The sequence below is a fragment of the Enhydra lutris genome, unplaced genomic scaffold (assembly GCF_002288905.1).
Source record: "Enhydra lutris kenyoni isolate GAN:26980312 unplaced genomic scaffold, ASM228890v2 scaffoldscaffold20, whole genome shotgun sequence".
In the NCBI taxonomy this organism is placed as follows: Eukaryota; Metazoa; Chordata; class Mammalia; order Carnivora; family Mustelidae; genus Enhydra; species Enhydra lutris.
This window is the reverse complement of record NW_019154104.1, coordinates 20605574-20619139: the sequence shown is the minus strand read 5'-3', so window position 1 is coordinate 20619139 and position 13566 is coordinate 20605574. Positions and strand designations below refer to the sequence as shown.

The 13566-nt window shown below is 39.4% G+C and overlaps 1 protein-coding gene across 2 annotated transcripts in view; it reads left to right on the top strand.

Annotated features, from left to right (window-relative positions):
• Nucleotides 1–13566, top strand: part of LOC111148789 (presenilin 1) — a 63686-nt gene that overhangs the window by 26922 nt on the left and 23198 nt on the right. For both annotated transcript variants that reach the window (XM_022505602.1, XM_022505601.1), the window contains exons 6-8: nt 4115–4182; nt 4973–5193; nt 9573–9671. In XM_022505602.1, the coding sequence (XP_022361310.1) occupies nt 4115–4182; nt 4973–5193; nt 9573–9671 (388 nt within the window). The remainder of the gene's footprint in view (nt 1–4114; nt 4183–4972; nt 5194–9572; nt 9672–13566) is intronic.

Below are 13566 nucleotides of genomic sequence, written 5' to 3'. Positions count from 1 at the left end.
AGAGAGAGAGAGGGAAGCAGGCTCCCCGCCGAGCAGAGAGCCCAATGCGGGACTCGATCCCAGGACCCCGAGATCATGACCCGAGCCGAAGGCAGCGGCTCAACCCACTGAGCCACCCAGGCGCCCCTGAAAGGAGCTTTTGAGTCAGAAATTCAGAAACTTGCCAGGACCTGTTTGGAAATAAACCTGGAGGATTTATTGTCAGTGGTTGGTTGTGCAGTGTCTGTGAGAAGCACAAGAAGTTGAAAGACCAAACAAACTTGAAAAAGGTGGAAACTGAAAAGGCAGTTAATTATTTACATATCACCGTTGGAGACGGAACTATGTAACTTATTAAAGCCATGTGATTTCTGGCCTGGACAGTTCAGGGTTTAGAGGAGATGCTTGCTGTTCTATACTGAAGCAGGGCTCTTTTCTTTCAGAGCCTTTAGCACAGGAAAAGCTGAACTAGGGATTTTTGCAAGATGAGGAAAAAGCCTGTTTTACACATGATGTTCTAGGAAAAGGGGAAGTGCTATTTAGTCATCATCAGAAGAGGCTTTGAATTCAGGTAATAATTCAGAAAATCATAACATCAGTGACCAAAAACCATTATCATAGACAGAGTATAGACAGAGGGCATTTAATATCTTTACAATATGAAGAGCATTTATAAATCATTCAGAAAATTATGAACACGAACATTATAGAACATTAGAGCATGTAGCTCTTGATCTCGGGGTTGTAAGTTTGAGCCCCACATTGGGTATAGAGATTACTTTAAAAAATAAAATCATAAAAAATATTATGAACATTCTAAGAAATTTTTAAAAAACCCAAGCCAGAAGAATTACAAAGGAAATAAAGATGGCCAGGAGAGAGAGAGACAGATGTGTATATATGTTTCCTCAATGGTGAAAACAGAAACATATTAAAATAATAAATTAACATATTTCACCTATTGATGTGGTGAAGATTAATACAGGTTTTTTTTGTGAAGTCACTAAGCCAATATGTATCAATAGTAATTAGAAAAACTGTACACTTTTTGATTCCATAATTTTGCTTTCATGATGTATCTAAGAGAAAGAATCTGAAATGCAGAAAAATATTTCCACGCTAGGGTTTTTATCCTAGCATAAATTATAATTAGAATAAAATAGAAAACCATAAGTTCCATAAGAAATACGGAATAAGAAAAGGTTAAATAAATAAGAAAAGTTTAAATAAATAAGAAAAAAAGGCTAAATAAATAAGAAAAGGTAAAATTGTGGATTCATCCATATACGTAGAATATTATAATTTAGTCATTTAGAAATCATATTTTCACCCATCAATAAGGATTGGACAGCTGGGAGGCCCCACACGAAGGACTGAGGACTCTAATTTTATAAAAATCATATTTTCAAAAAGTATTTGGTGGCATGAGAATGTGTCTGTAATAAAAAAAAGTTTTAAAAAGCAGAATGCTAAACTATATTACTTGATTATAATGTTGTTAAAAGGCTTTTATGCATGCAGACAGAAAACATGACTGAAAAAAACACATTAATTGGTTGTCACTGGTCAGTGGGAATGGTTTTCTTCCTTTAGTGTTTCTTTAGCTTCTCAGTGTTATACATATATGTTACTTTTGTATTCAGAAAAGTACTTTCTTAAACACAATCCCCATGTTCCCTTGCTGAAAAAAATAAGGTAAAGAGCATTTCTCAAGAAAAATTAGTATTTCTAATACTCAGTATTTACTCTGACCTTTAAGTTGAGCTTAATACTCAGTATTTACTCTGACCTTTAAGTCGAGAGTACCAGTGTACATCTTCCACTTTATAAAGCTTTTCTGTTTTGTAATATTTCATCTACTTTTTAGTTTTACAACCTGGATTATCTCTGAAGTGGAGGCTTGTAAGCACAACGGGGTGGGAAGCATGCAGGGAGCTTCCTTTCTGCTTAAGCTTTATTGGTTTTTCTGCTGATAAAATAGAGCGGGCTCCCTATAGAATATTTTGCTAAACTTGAATATTTTCAGAGGGAAATGTGCAGGTGTCTTCAATTTACTTTGCTATGTATTAAAAATAAAAAGGAGAAATGGATAGAAATGCTACAAAGTGAGTATATCAAAATGTGAATGGTGGCTGTAAAATTCTTTAAACTTTGCTATGTGTTTGAAAAAAATTTTTTGTTTGAAGATTTCATTTATTCGAGAGAACGAGAGAGAGAGAGAGAGAACGCGCGCACGCTCAAGTGGGGAGGAGGGGCAGAGGGAAAAGGAGACTCGGAACTTGATCCCAGGACCCTGAGATCGTGACCTAAGCTGAAGGCAGACACTTAACTGAGGCACCACTTGAAATTTTTTATAATAAATTATTAGGGGAGATTTTTGTGGAAGGACACCAGAAATTAAGTTTGTTTATTCAGATAGTCAATTTAGAATATTCGAATGTCCAAAGAATACCAACTTCCATGTAAAGGCATTCTTTTAACTTTTCCCCTAATTGTACCACTTAAAAAGTTGTCTTTCTATCTGTCTTTCTCTCCCTTCCTTTCTTTCTTAAGTTTTTTTGTTTTGTTATTTTTTTTTGACAGAGACACAGCTAGAGAACATAAAGAGGGGGAGTGGGAGAGGGAGAAGCAGGCTTCCGGTGGAGCAGGGAGCCAATACAGGACTCAATCCCGGGACCCTGGGATCATGACCTGAGCTAAAGGCAGACGTTTAACGACTGGGCCACACAGGTGCCCCTGAAGTTGTTTTAAAGAGAGAGAGGCAGCAAGAAGTTTTAAGAAATCTTTTCTTTCAAAAGAATTAATAATTACAGATCACCTTGGGTGATCAGAAAAAAACCACAAGAGAAAATTAACATATATTTTGATCATAACTAGATTTTGATACGTTAGAGCCTGATTATTGAAACAACTGAATCTGGGAGGTGGGTGTGGGAGATCTTTTTTTTTAATGAAGACAAAATAATATTCCAATTTAGAAATGATTTTGGGGGGGGTGCCTGGGTGGCTCAGTCGGTTAAGCATCTGCCTTGGGCTCAGGACCCTGGGGTTGAGTCCCACATCGGGCTCTTTGCTCAGCTGGGAGCCTGCTTCTCCCTCTGCTTGTCATGCCCCCTGCCTGCACACTCCCCCTCTCTCGCTCGGGCAAATAAATAAATAAAATCTTTAAAAAAAACTTTAAAAAAAGTTAAAATGGCTATATAACTTAAAAGGCCTATTTTTTAAAATACAGTTAATGTATATATATGTAAGTCACTTAATGGACTGTGGTTTTCAGTTTCATTGAATTTTCTTTTATTCAATTTATTTCTGTTGATTTCAGAAATACCACAAAAATTTTCCATTGAAAATATTGCTGCTTTAAGCTTTAAATGTTGACTATTAGCTCTGTTGATAATTTATTTTAGAATGCATTATTGGGACGCCTGGGTGGCTCAGTTGGTTAAGCAGCTGCCTTCGGCTCAGGTCATGATCCCAGCGTCCTGGGATCGAGTCCCACATCGGGCTCCTTGCTCGTCAGGGAGCCTGCTTCTCCCTCTGCCTCTGCCTGCCATTCTGTCTGCCTGTGCTCACTCTCTCTCCCTCTCTCTCTCTCTCTCTCTCTCTCTCTCTGACAAATAAATAAATAAAATCTTTAAAAAGAAAATGAAAAAAAAAAAAAAAGAATGCATTATTTTAAAAATTTCACATGTTTCTAAAGGAACAAGTGTGCGTATATGTCTTGCTGAATTTTCTGGTTTTTTTTTTTTTTTTTAAAGATTTAATTTATTTATTTGAGAGAGAGACAGTGAGAGAGAGCATGAGCGAGGAGAAGGTCAGAGGGAGAAGCAGACTCCCATGGAGCTGGGAGCCCGATGCGGGACTCGATCCCGGGACTCCGGGATCATGACCTGAGCCGAAGGCAGTCATCCAACCAACTGAGCCACCCAGGCGTCCCATGAATTTTCTGTTTTCTATTCTGAGTAGTTTAGCACCAAAAAGTTCCAGTATAAATATGCACTAATCCCAAAGTCAGTTTGAGTTCTGCCATTTGAAAAGAGTAACATACACAGAAATAATATATGATTTTTGAAGAAATTTGCCTTCCTTTAGGATATGGGATCTGTTAATTATATTGAAATGCTTTCTTTTTTAGGTCATTCATGCCTGGCTTATTATTTCATCTCTGTTGTTGCTGTTCTTTTTCTCATTCATTTACTTGGGGTAAGTGGTGAAATACTTAATCTGGTTTTCAGGAATTAACCGTGTTTGAGCTGTTTAAACCCATGTACTTTGTTGATGAAATACTATTAAAATATGATCATTTCCATATATAGTTTGTACTTGATATGTTTAAGGCTGGTTAGTATTATGAAAAATATGTATTTTTTCATGGCTGCACTAAATTTCATTTTACGAAAATAACATCCTATGTCCTAGCTATATAAAATGTATTGTGGGTGTTTAATTTTTCTAATTTCAGCTATTTTAAACTAGGGTTTCTTTCCATTGTGGTGTTTTATTTTATTTTTCAAGGTTTTATTCATCTGAGAGAGACAGTATGAACGTAACAGGTGGGGAGAGACAGAGGGAGAAGCAGACTTCCTACTGAGCAGGAAGTTGGACATGGGGCTTGATCCTGGGACTGGAATCAGGACTTGAGCCTAAGGCAGAGGCTTAACCAACTGAGCCACCCAGGCGCCCCATCCATTGTGGCATTTTAAGTGACATGTGGCCTTTTTTTAGTTTTTGTACTTACTTTTACAGCTATGACCTGTGATACTGGTTTCCTATTTATATGAATGATACAGAGCTTTCTGTTAAAGTAAGCTCAACTTGAGAGAAAAAGTGAATTTAAAGAAAACTGTTAAATAGCACAGGTTGATATAAGATATGGTAAAAATATGAAGATAGGCTATGAATATCTAATCTGAGGGAACCATAGTTCTGAACAATATTTTAATGAAAATTAGTGTACATAAATATTTTTAGATTTCTGTTTAATTTTTTTCAGGGAAGTGTTTAAAACCTACAATGTTGCCATGGACTACATTACTGTTGCACTCCTGATCTGGAATTTTGGTGTGGTGGGAATGATTGCCATTCACTGGAAAGGGCCTCTGCGACTCCAGCAGGCATATCTTATCATGATCAGTGCCCTCATGGCTCTGGTATTTATCAAGTACCTTCCAGAATGGACAGCGTGGCTCATCTTGGCTGTGATTTCAGTATATGGTAAAACTCAAGACTGACATTTTGTTCATCACAGAAGTACCTCACTGGTGTGTTTCCCTTCCTTTTCCAGTTATCTTGACTTAGGAAAGTGGTAACAGTTAACATCCCATAGCTTTTCAGCAAATAATTAATTAGCTAGAGTATCTTTTTCTTGTAAAGATTTCCTTTCTTTTTGAGGTCGAGTTCTTTAAGAATGTTTTCTTACTGCCCACAATTTAAGCCAGTGAGCGATTAGTGGAAGGATCCAGACTTCTGCTCAGAAGACTGAGGTTTAAATCCTGTCTCCACCACCAGCAGTCTTTGTGACACTAAGAAAGAGCCTCATACTCCTTGAGCTTCAGTTTCCTCATGTAGAAAATGGGCACAGTGCTTCCCAGAGGTGTAAGAGTTAAGAACCTATGTTGAAAAGCACTAGCAGAGTGCTTCACACACTTAAAATGCTCAGTTAGTTTTTAAATCAAAAATTAGGACTTCCACTTTTTATAAGGCAACTTGGGTAGAATTATCTTTGAAAAATAAAACTTATTTGGGCCGTGTGAGATTCAAATTCATTAACAACCAGTGTCACATGGGTTCCAAACAGTCCCAGAGTATCCTTGACATGAAGGACAAAAGCCGCTGTGTAGGTGTGAGCTCTGTGGCTTTCACCCAGCATGAAAGCCAAAAAGGGATCCACTTTCAGCGGTCAGAGGTCAGTATGTGCTCTCTAGATTATAATTTTATCCCTATTCAAATGCTTACTAAAATGTCAGGTGCCCTGGAGTAGAATCCTCACCATGCCCACTTATTTGATGAAGAAAAAGTCCATGGAAATAGAATTAAATTGGTTCTGTTCTCGTATTTGAGCAGTCAGTCCTAGAACTGTAGCCATGTACTCTGTGTCTTTCCTAGAGACCTTAGGTGATAGGGCATTGATGGTTTACAGAGTCCTCATCTATCATTGCACTGCTTTGCTCGGCCAGCTCTGGCCCCCATCCAGTCAGCAACTGATAAATACGTTGCATTCAGAATATTATTAACATGTTCTTCTGTTCAGTGCCTTTTTCAACAGCTACAGTTCGCCTTCACCTTCAGAGGGACACGCTCTATCTCTACCTGGCTGCTGGTGGAATTCTTCCACAGCCCTACCATTGCATACAATTTTTGTTGGCTAGATCTTAACCACATCCAACTTTTTCCAGGAGCACAGATGGAACATCACATCGATGATATTTTCCTCTGAAGAGATTCATTTCACATATTCATTGAAGACATACAAATATTCACACAGGAGCTCAAAAAAAGGGGGTGGGCATTTACCTGTACATTGTACAAGGCTTTGCCACCCCAGTTGAATTCCTGAAAATTATTTGGTAAGCTGAAGGCTTCTGTATCTCTGACGCTGTCAGGAAATAGCAACAGAGCCTCCCCGTACCCACAATGTTAAAACAAGCCCAGTATCTTTTAGGCCTTTTTGGGATCTGGAGCAGCATATTCCTCATTTACAAATTTCACTTAAGCCTATGTATACTGTTACAAATTGGCCCATCTTGAATTGGGGCCCCCTACAATAAATGGCTCTAGAATCTGTCTAGATGTAAGCAAACAGTCGCTTCCATCAATGTCCCCTCCAGAGAATCATTCACTCTAGAAGCTATAGCAACCTCCTCTCACACCTTAAATCCCTAGACCGCCTGTGATGGATTCTGGTGGGAGAAACTGTTCTCCTCAGTCCCGTGCTGTACACAGTTAGAGAAGCAGTTGGAGAGTACATACTGAGCTCTCCTGGAAATAGGTTCTCATAGGTCCTGAACCTGTGAAGTTCCACGTTGTTCTGTGGGACATGGAGGCAGCATTCTATAAGCCCAGGCCAGCTACCAGGGCCTCCCTGCTACAAGATAGAGCTAAGTCTGGGCCTTCCGGAGTATCACACCTAAAAGAAAGGTGGCCTCTTCTGTCCTCAGTCCCTTACTAGTTGACAAAGTGCTAGAGGAGCTTACCCCTTTCTCTGACCTGTGGCTACTGGGGGAGCCCTTCGGGACCAAGTGAACAGCAGTGGGAGTTTGGACCCCTCATGCACACCATCAGAATTACATGTGATGCAGCTTACTCCCTGACGGCTTCTCCTTTTCATTACCTAATCCAGATATCCTTGATCAGAGAGTGGGGTCCAGGGCTCAGCAAAATTCGATGAACTTCAGCAGGTCATCTTATCCTAGCCTACAGTTGGCTCCATCCGTGCATTTTTACAGACTCTGGAGCCATTGCCATGGTTTAGTCATCTGGTCCCACCAATGATAGCAACAGCAATTACTTATCCAAGGTTTTCCTCTTTGAGGAAAATGGCTGTGAGAACCTCTGGCTTCACAGATGCTCAAAATATTTATCAAGGTTACAAATATCTCTGTGTATATTAAAGCCACAGTACAAGCCTCACTTTCTCCATTGTGGACTTCCAGACATTGTTAATAGTGCCCATCTCACCTGTAGAAGTATACAATGCTGGGCTCCTGACCAAGAATTTCAGTGGGACTTTCACCGTTCCCACCAGCCTTGGGCTACAGACCTCACAGAGCACCATTGTGACATATTCAAGCAAGTTAAAATTTAATTAAATGAAACATGGCATCTATCTATCATCAGTCAGACATTAGACATAAAGAGTCTGGTTCTATTTTTGTATGTTCAAAAACAAAAACAGCGCTCGTTCTTTAGGCAGCCATGTCTGGCTCAATCCAGGCTCCTCTCCTTTCATTTTTTGGCTGTGTAACTAGCACAGTGATCAACTTTTAAGTGAAGATTAAATGAAAAAATACATATAATACACTTAGAACAGTATCAGTAAATGTTAGCTGTTATTTTTTAAAATATATAATCCTGTAAAGTAGTCAAGGCAGTACTTCCTGTGTTACTGCTAACAGACCTGAGATTTAGAGAGAGAAGGTGTTTGCCCAAGCTTATAGAATCAGAATCCCAGGTCCAGCATTCTTTCTACTGCATTACAGTATTTCTCCCATCAACACTCCTTCTTCCATACATGATACAAATGATTATTTCTCCAGACCTTTGAGTTCCTTTAAAGTAAGAGACTTTTGTGTCCATGATTTACAGGAGTGATTCTCAAGTCCCTTTTTACAACGTCTGAAGATTTTTAAGTTTGTCCCACAGGTTCTAAAATTTTTGAAACAAAATTCACTTTGATTGCTCTAAAAATAAGGTAGTTTATCATTTAGCACTTCTGTTAGGGGCAGCACGTCATAAAGCCAAGACAGTTACAGGATATGCAGCTTCAAACAGGTTGAAAAGCTCCTTATTTCAGAGCATGGCAAATCTCCCTTTTCTCATCCCAAACAAATCAAAGTGGAAGCAGTGAGAGCAGAGACCTCTGTCTCTGTGTGTGTGTGTGTGTTTTATTATATTAGTGGTAGTCGATGTAATATTCAAGGAGACGTGACCACTTGCAGTTATGAGGGGATTTTTTACTTAAATGCATCTGAATGATGGTGATGGCAGCATTAGCTATGATGTCTTCCTTCACAAATTTAGCTACACCTGTTTTAATATTTTTAAATGTTTGAGATTTTCTGTACTTCTATATTGTGAATTTTTATGGCACAAAAAATGTAAGAAAAATCACTGTTGATGGAAAGAGATGGTGGAAGAATTAATAGTTTAGGCAGATTGCTCCTATTCTGAGTTGCTGTTTTGGTAAAATAAGTTACTTTTCAGTACCACATGCATTTAAGACCTGATACTGTGAAGTGCTTTAGACAGAGGTACAAAGAAATACTAAAAGGATTTCATGCAAAAATTTATTTTGTTTTGTTTAAATTTACTGTCCTTTAATTCAGGTATCCCTAAGTAGTACATACACTATTTTTAAAAAGGAGAGGGAATGAGTCCTGTTAATCTGCTCTTCATATTTTGAAAAATTCAGTCATCCCCTCTATTAAATTCCTCTTGTTGTAAAGCTTCCATCTGTGGCCCATAGAAATGATTTGTTCAGAAATAGCTTCTCTTTGTTTTTGCTTATTGGAAGTTGACAACTGCTGTAGAGTAGTTCTGTCTTGTCATTATCTCTGCCTTTTTTCTTCAAACTCAGAGAAGACTTGTTCCTGGAACTCTGTGATGATACACTGTAAACCAACCAAATAGGCAAAAACCAAAACGAAGTTTACACGGATCCTCTGTGTGGTTTTTGTAGGTTTTTTTCCCACCAGTTTACCTCCTGTTTATTTCATATTGGTTCAGCATCTTCCTGTGTAAAGAAGACATTAACCCTTTTCCCTTGGTTAATTCCTCCCTGACACACCCATTTGTAAACTTAGCCAATACATTTTTGCAGACTTCTTCTTTTTTTTTTTTTTTTTTTTTTTTTTTTTTTAATTTTCCCTTTCTAGATTTAGTGGCTGTTTTGTGTCCAAAAGGCCCACTTCGTATGCTGGTTGAAACAGCTCAGGAGAGGAATGAAACTCTCTTTCCGGCTCTTATTTACTCCTGTAAGTATTTTGGAATGATGTTAAATTACTACTCAGCTTATAATTTATAGGAACTCAAACACATGTAATTATGGTCATTATTACACTTTTTCTCATCTTAAATGCATGACATTAGGAGAACTTCTACACATCCCTGTTTCCTTGCAAATTATTGTCTTCCATCTGACACTGGTTCAAGAGAGTTTTCAGTAGATATAGAAATAGAAGAAATATTTAGAGAGTGGGGAGCCATTACTCTCAACTAAAATCTTATTAGTTTGGGATGTCTGGGTGGCTGAATCAGTTGGGCATCTGCCTTCAGCTCAGGTCATGATCCCAGAGTCTGGGGATCAAGTCCCACATCAGGCTCCTAGCTCAGCAAGAAGCCTGCTTCTCCCTCTGCCTGCCGCTCCCCCCTCTGCCTGCCGCTCCCCCTGCTTATGCCATCTCTCTCTCTTTTTGACAAATAAACAAAATCTTAAAGAATAAATAAAATAAAATCTAATTAGTCAAGAGTTATTGAGCCACTTACTACAGAGGAATCTTGCCCTAGCTTACCCCAAAAATCGTACTGTTCCCTCACAATGTGCCCCTTTTGGTTATTTTGGGATGCTGTTCTTCCTAATCATTCAGTACATATGCATTTGGGCATTGACCTTCTGCCACAGAGCACTGTGGGGGACATAAAGAGGTTTAAGATGCTCTGCCTTACCCAGGACTCCTTTGCTTATACTTTAGGGGTGAGATAAGACAATGTATAAACATCCAGCATTGTTGCCAGATTCAGAGGAGGCACAATTGAAGTGTAAAGAGAGATGAGAAGAAGGAAAACCTGGCTGGGGAAATAGGGAGGGCTTTGTGGATGAGATAGCATTTGTATTAAACCTTTTAAGGATGGTGGAATTTGGGGCGCCTGGGTGGCTCAGTGGGTTCAAGCCTCTGCCATTGTCTCAGGGTCCTGGTCCTGGTCCCTGTATCGGGCTCTCTACTCACCAGGGAGCCTGCTTCCCCCTTCTCTCTCTCTGCCTGCCTCTCTGCTTACTTGTGATCTCTCTCTGTCAAATAAATAAAATATTAAAAAAAAAAAAAAGGTGGGATTTCAGCAAACACACATGGAAGAGTTGATTCCGTAAGTGGGCTTGTCGCAAAGAATGGCTTTGAGACAGAAGTATGGGGCATCTTTATCAAGTTTCAGGTGTTTAGATTGACTAGAACATGGAGTAAAATAGGGGAGAGTTCTAGGAGGATGAATTTGGAAAGGGCAGATTAGGGCAAGATCAGGGATAGCTTTGGGGGGCTGGTTTAGATATCTGTATGCTCTTTGCTGATCGCTGGGGAATCAGAGGTTCTTGAGCACAAGAGTTATGTGATCAGAGCTGTGGCTCCGCAGGCTTGCAGCATTGTGCAGGCTGATTTATGGGTGGTGAGAACCGAAGTAATGGCTAATAACTAAGCAGATACTGTTGTAATCTAGGAGGGGAATAATGAGGGTCTGAACTGTGGTATTGTTAATGGCAGATCCAGGAAGAGGACTGATTGATGAGAGGTTGTACAGGTAGAATCAGTAGTTCTTAGCAACTGATGAGAGAAGTTTCAGGCCTGAAGGAAAAGTGATGAAGAGGGGTGTTGTTCTTGGTTCAGGAACGTTTCGTTTTCTCTGTGGCCATATCTTCCTTAGTTGGTGGGACCTGTGAACCAGGTAGAAATGCCCAGCGTGAGTTTAGAAGTGAAGTTCTAGTGCTTGGGGAAAGGTTGATCAGAGGTACAGAATTGAGAGCATAGCAGTGGCCATTGCAAATTCGGGAGTGGTTGAGCAGTTCAATAGAAGTAGATGAGAAGATGTTAAGGAGAGAACTCTGTCAGCTCCTGTGCTTAAAGAGTGAGAAAACGAAGAGACAACAACAGTAAAGGGAAGAAAAGAAAATTGGGGTAGCTGGGATTTTTCACTTAACAGTATCAGGACATGTTTTCCATGTCAGCACGGGAAGAGGCTACACAGTATTCTCTATGTAGGTACTCAGCAAAGGGTGTCCTTGTTGATCTTCTTCTGTCACGAACAGTGCTTGCAGAGATCATCCATCTTCGTGAAATTTTTGGTATGATACGTTTTTAAAAATGGAATTGCTAAGTCAAAGCATGTGTGTAAATTTTGATGGATCCAAATTACCTCCTAAAAAGGCTATACCAGTTTATCTGTCCTTTAATAGTGTAAGGTACCACTTTCCTTATACCTTCAGTATTATGTGTGTGTGAAACTAAGAGGCAAAAAATAACCTCTTGTTTTATTTTGATTTTGGCTTATTAACTAATAATTATTAATGAGTATTTGGACTTTTTTCATGTTTTTTTTAGCTACATACTTATATTTCTTGTTTTGTGACTGGGTATAATCTTTTCTATATTTTCAAAATTTATAATTGCATAAGTAATGCATTAATGTGTTATGCTGGAAGAAAATTAAATATTGTAAAGAAAGCTAAATTTCACCATAACTGTCATCTCTAATCTTAATACCTTACCAAGCAGTTACCCTGTTACCAGTTTGATGTAGGGTTTTTGTTTGTTTGCCTAATTTTCTGTTGGGTTATTGGAAAAACAGTTTCAAGAAGAACATCAAATGCTCTAGAAGAAGCCAAAGATGAGGACTAAGTAAACCATATAGAATTTAGTGCCTTGGATGTCTTCGGTGACATTTAAGAGAACAATTTCAGTAGAGTGGTAGGGCTAGAAGCAGTGCTCCCAAGGGAAGGCAGTGTGTCTGTGTTTTGCTGTTGCTGGCAGTGGAAGTTATGGTATAGCAAGAGAATGGGTGGTGAAGGAGGGGAGGTTCAGTAAACATCCCCTACTACAGAGATTGTTGTCACACACGCAGGGCAGTGGTGACCTGAGGGGAGAGCAGGCCTGAGGAAAGGTGTAGAAATTGCTCTGAGGGGTGCCTAGGTGGCTCAGTCAGTTAAGCGGCTGCTTTCAGCTCAGGTCATGATCCCAGGGTCCTGGGATCAAGCCCCACATGGGGTTCCTGTGCCTGCCTGCCGTTCCCTGTGCTTGTGCGCTCACACTCACTTGCGCACATGGGCTCTGTGTCAAATAAATAAAAATCTTTTTTTTAAAATATTCTCTTTATTTATTGGACAGAGGGAAAGAGACATCGAGAGAGGAGATCAGGCAGGGGGAGAGGGAGGGGGAGAAGCAGGCTTGCCGCAGAGCAGGGAGCCCAATGAGGGGCCGATCCCAGGACTCTGGGATCATGACCTGAGCCAAAGGCAGACACTTAATGACTGAGCCACCCAGGTGCTCAATAAATAAAAATCTTGCCCAAAAAATTGCCTTGAGAGTTCAGGAAGAGGAATTAAAGGAGAACAGGAAAGACTTGGAAGGAGGGAAGAGGAAGACAAAAGCAGAAGGTAGTGAGACTTAATGAAAGAGAGAGGTAGAGTTGGGAGCATGTGGTAGTTGACCTTGTTTTCTTGTGAACTCAGTGTGAGATCATTTGGGGGAAGTGGAGAGGCAAGGACTGTGCTTGTATGTAGAGAAGTCTGGTCAAATGTTAGAAAACTCATTGTCTGGAATGCAAGGATCTTGTTTTGCTCTTTTTCCAATATAAATTTATTATCATGTGCTTCCTGTGTTTTTTGGCAGAAAAAAGGTGAAGTTTTGAACATCAACATTTTCCTCTTAATCAGCATTTGGGTGTGAGCTTCTTATGTGTTATTCCTGGAAATTAAAATCGACTACATATTTTATATTTGTGCATACAGAATGTTCCACCAAATGTTGATAGTGAATACTCAGTGGAAGTAACTTAAGTATCCATCAGTGGGAACACTTTCAAATAATTACAGTACATTCATACAGTAGACAGTTGTGCAGCCGTTAGAAAGAATGAGGTAGCCCTGTATATGTCCAGTTTTTTTTT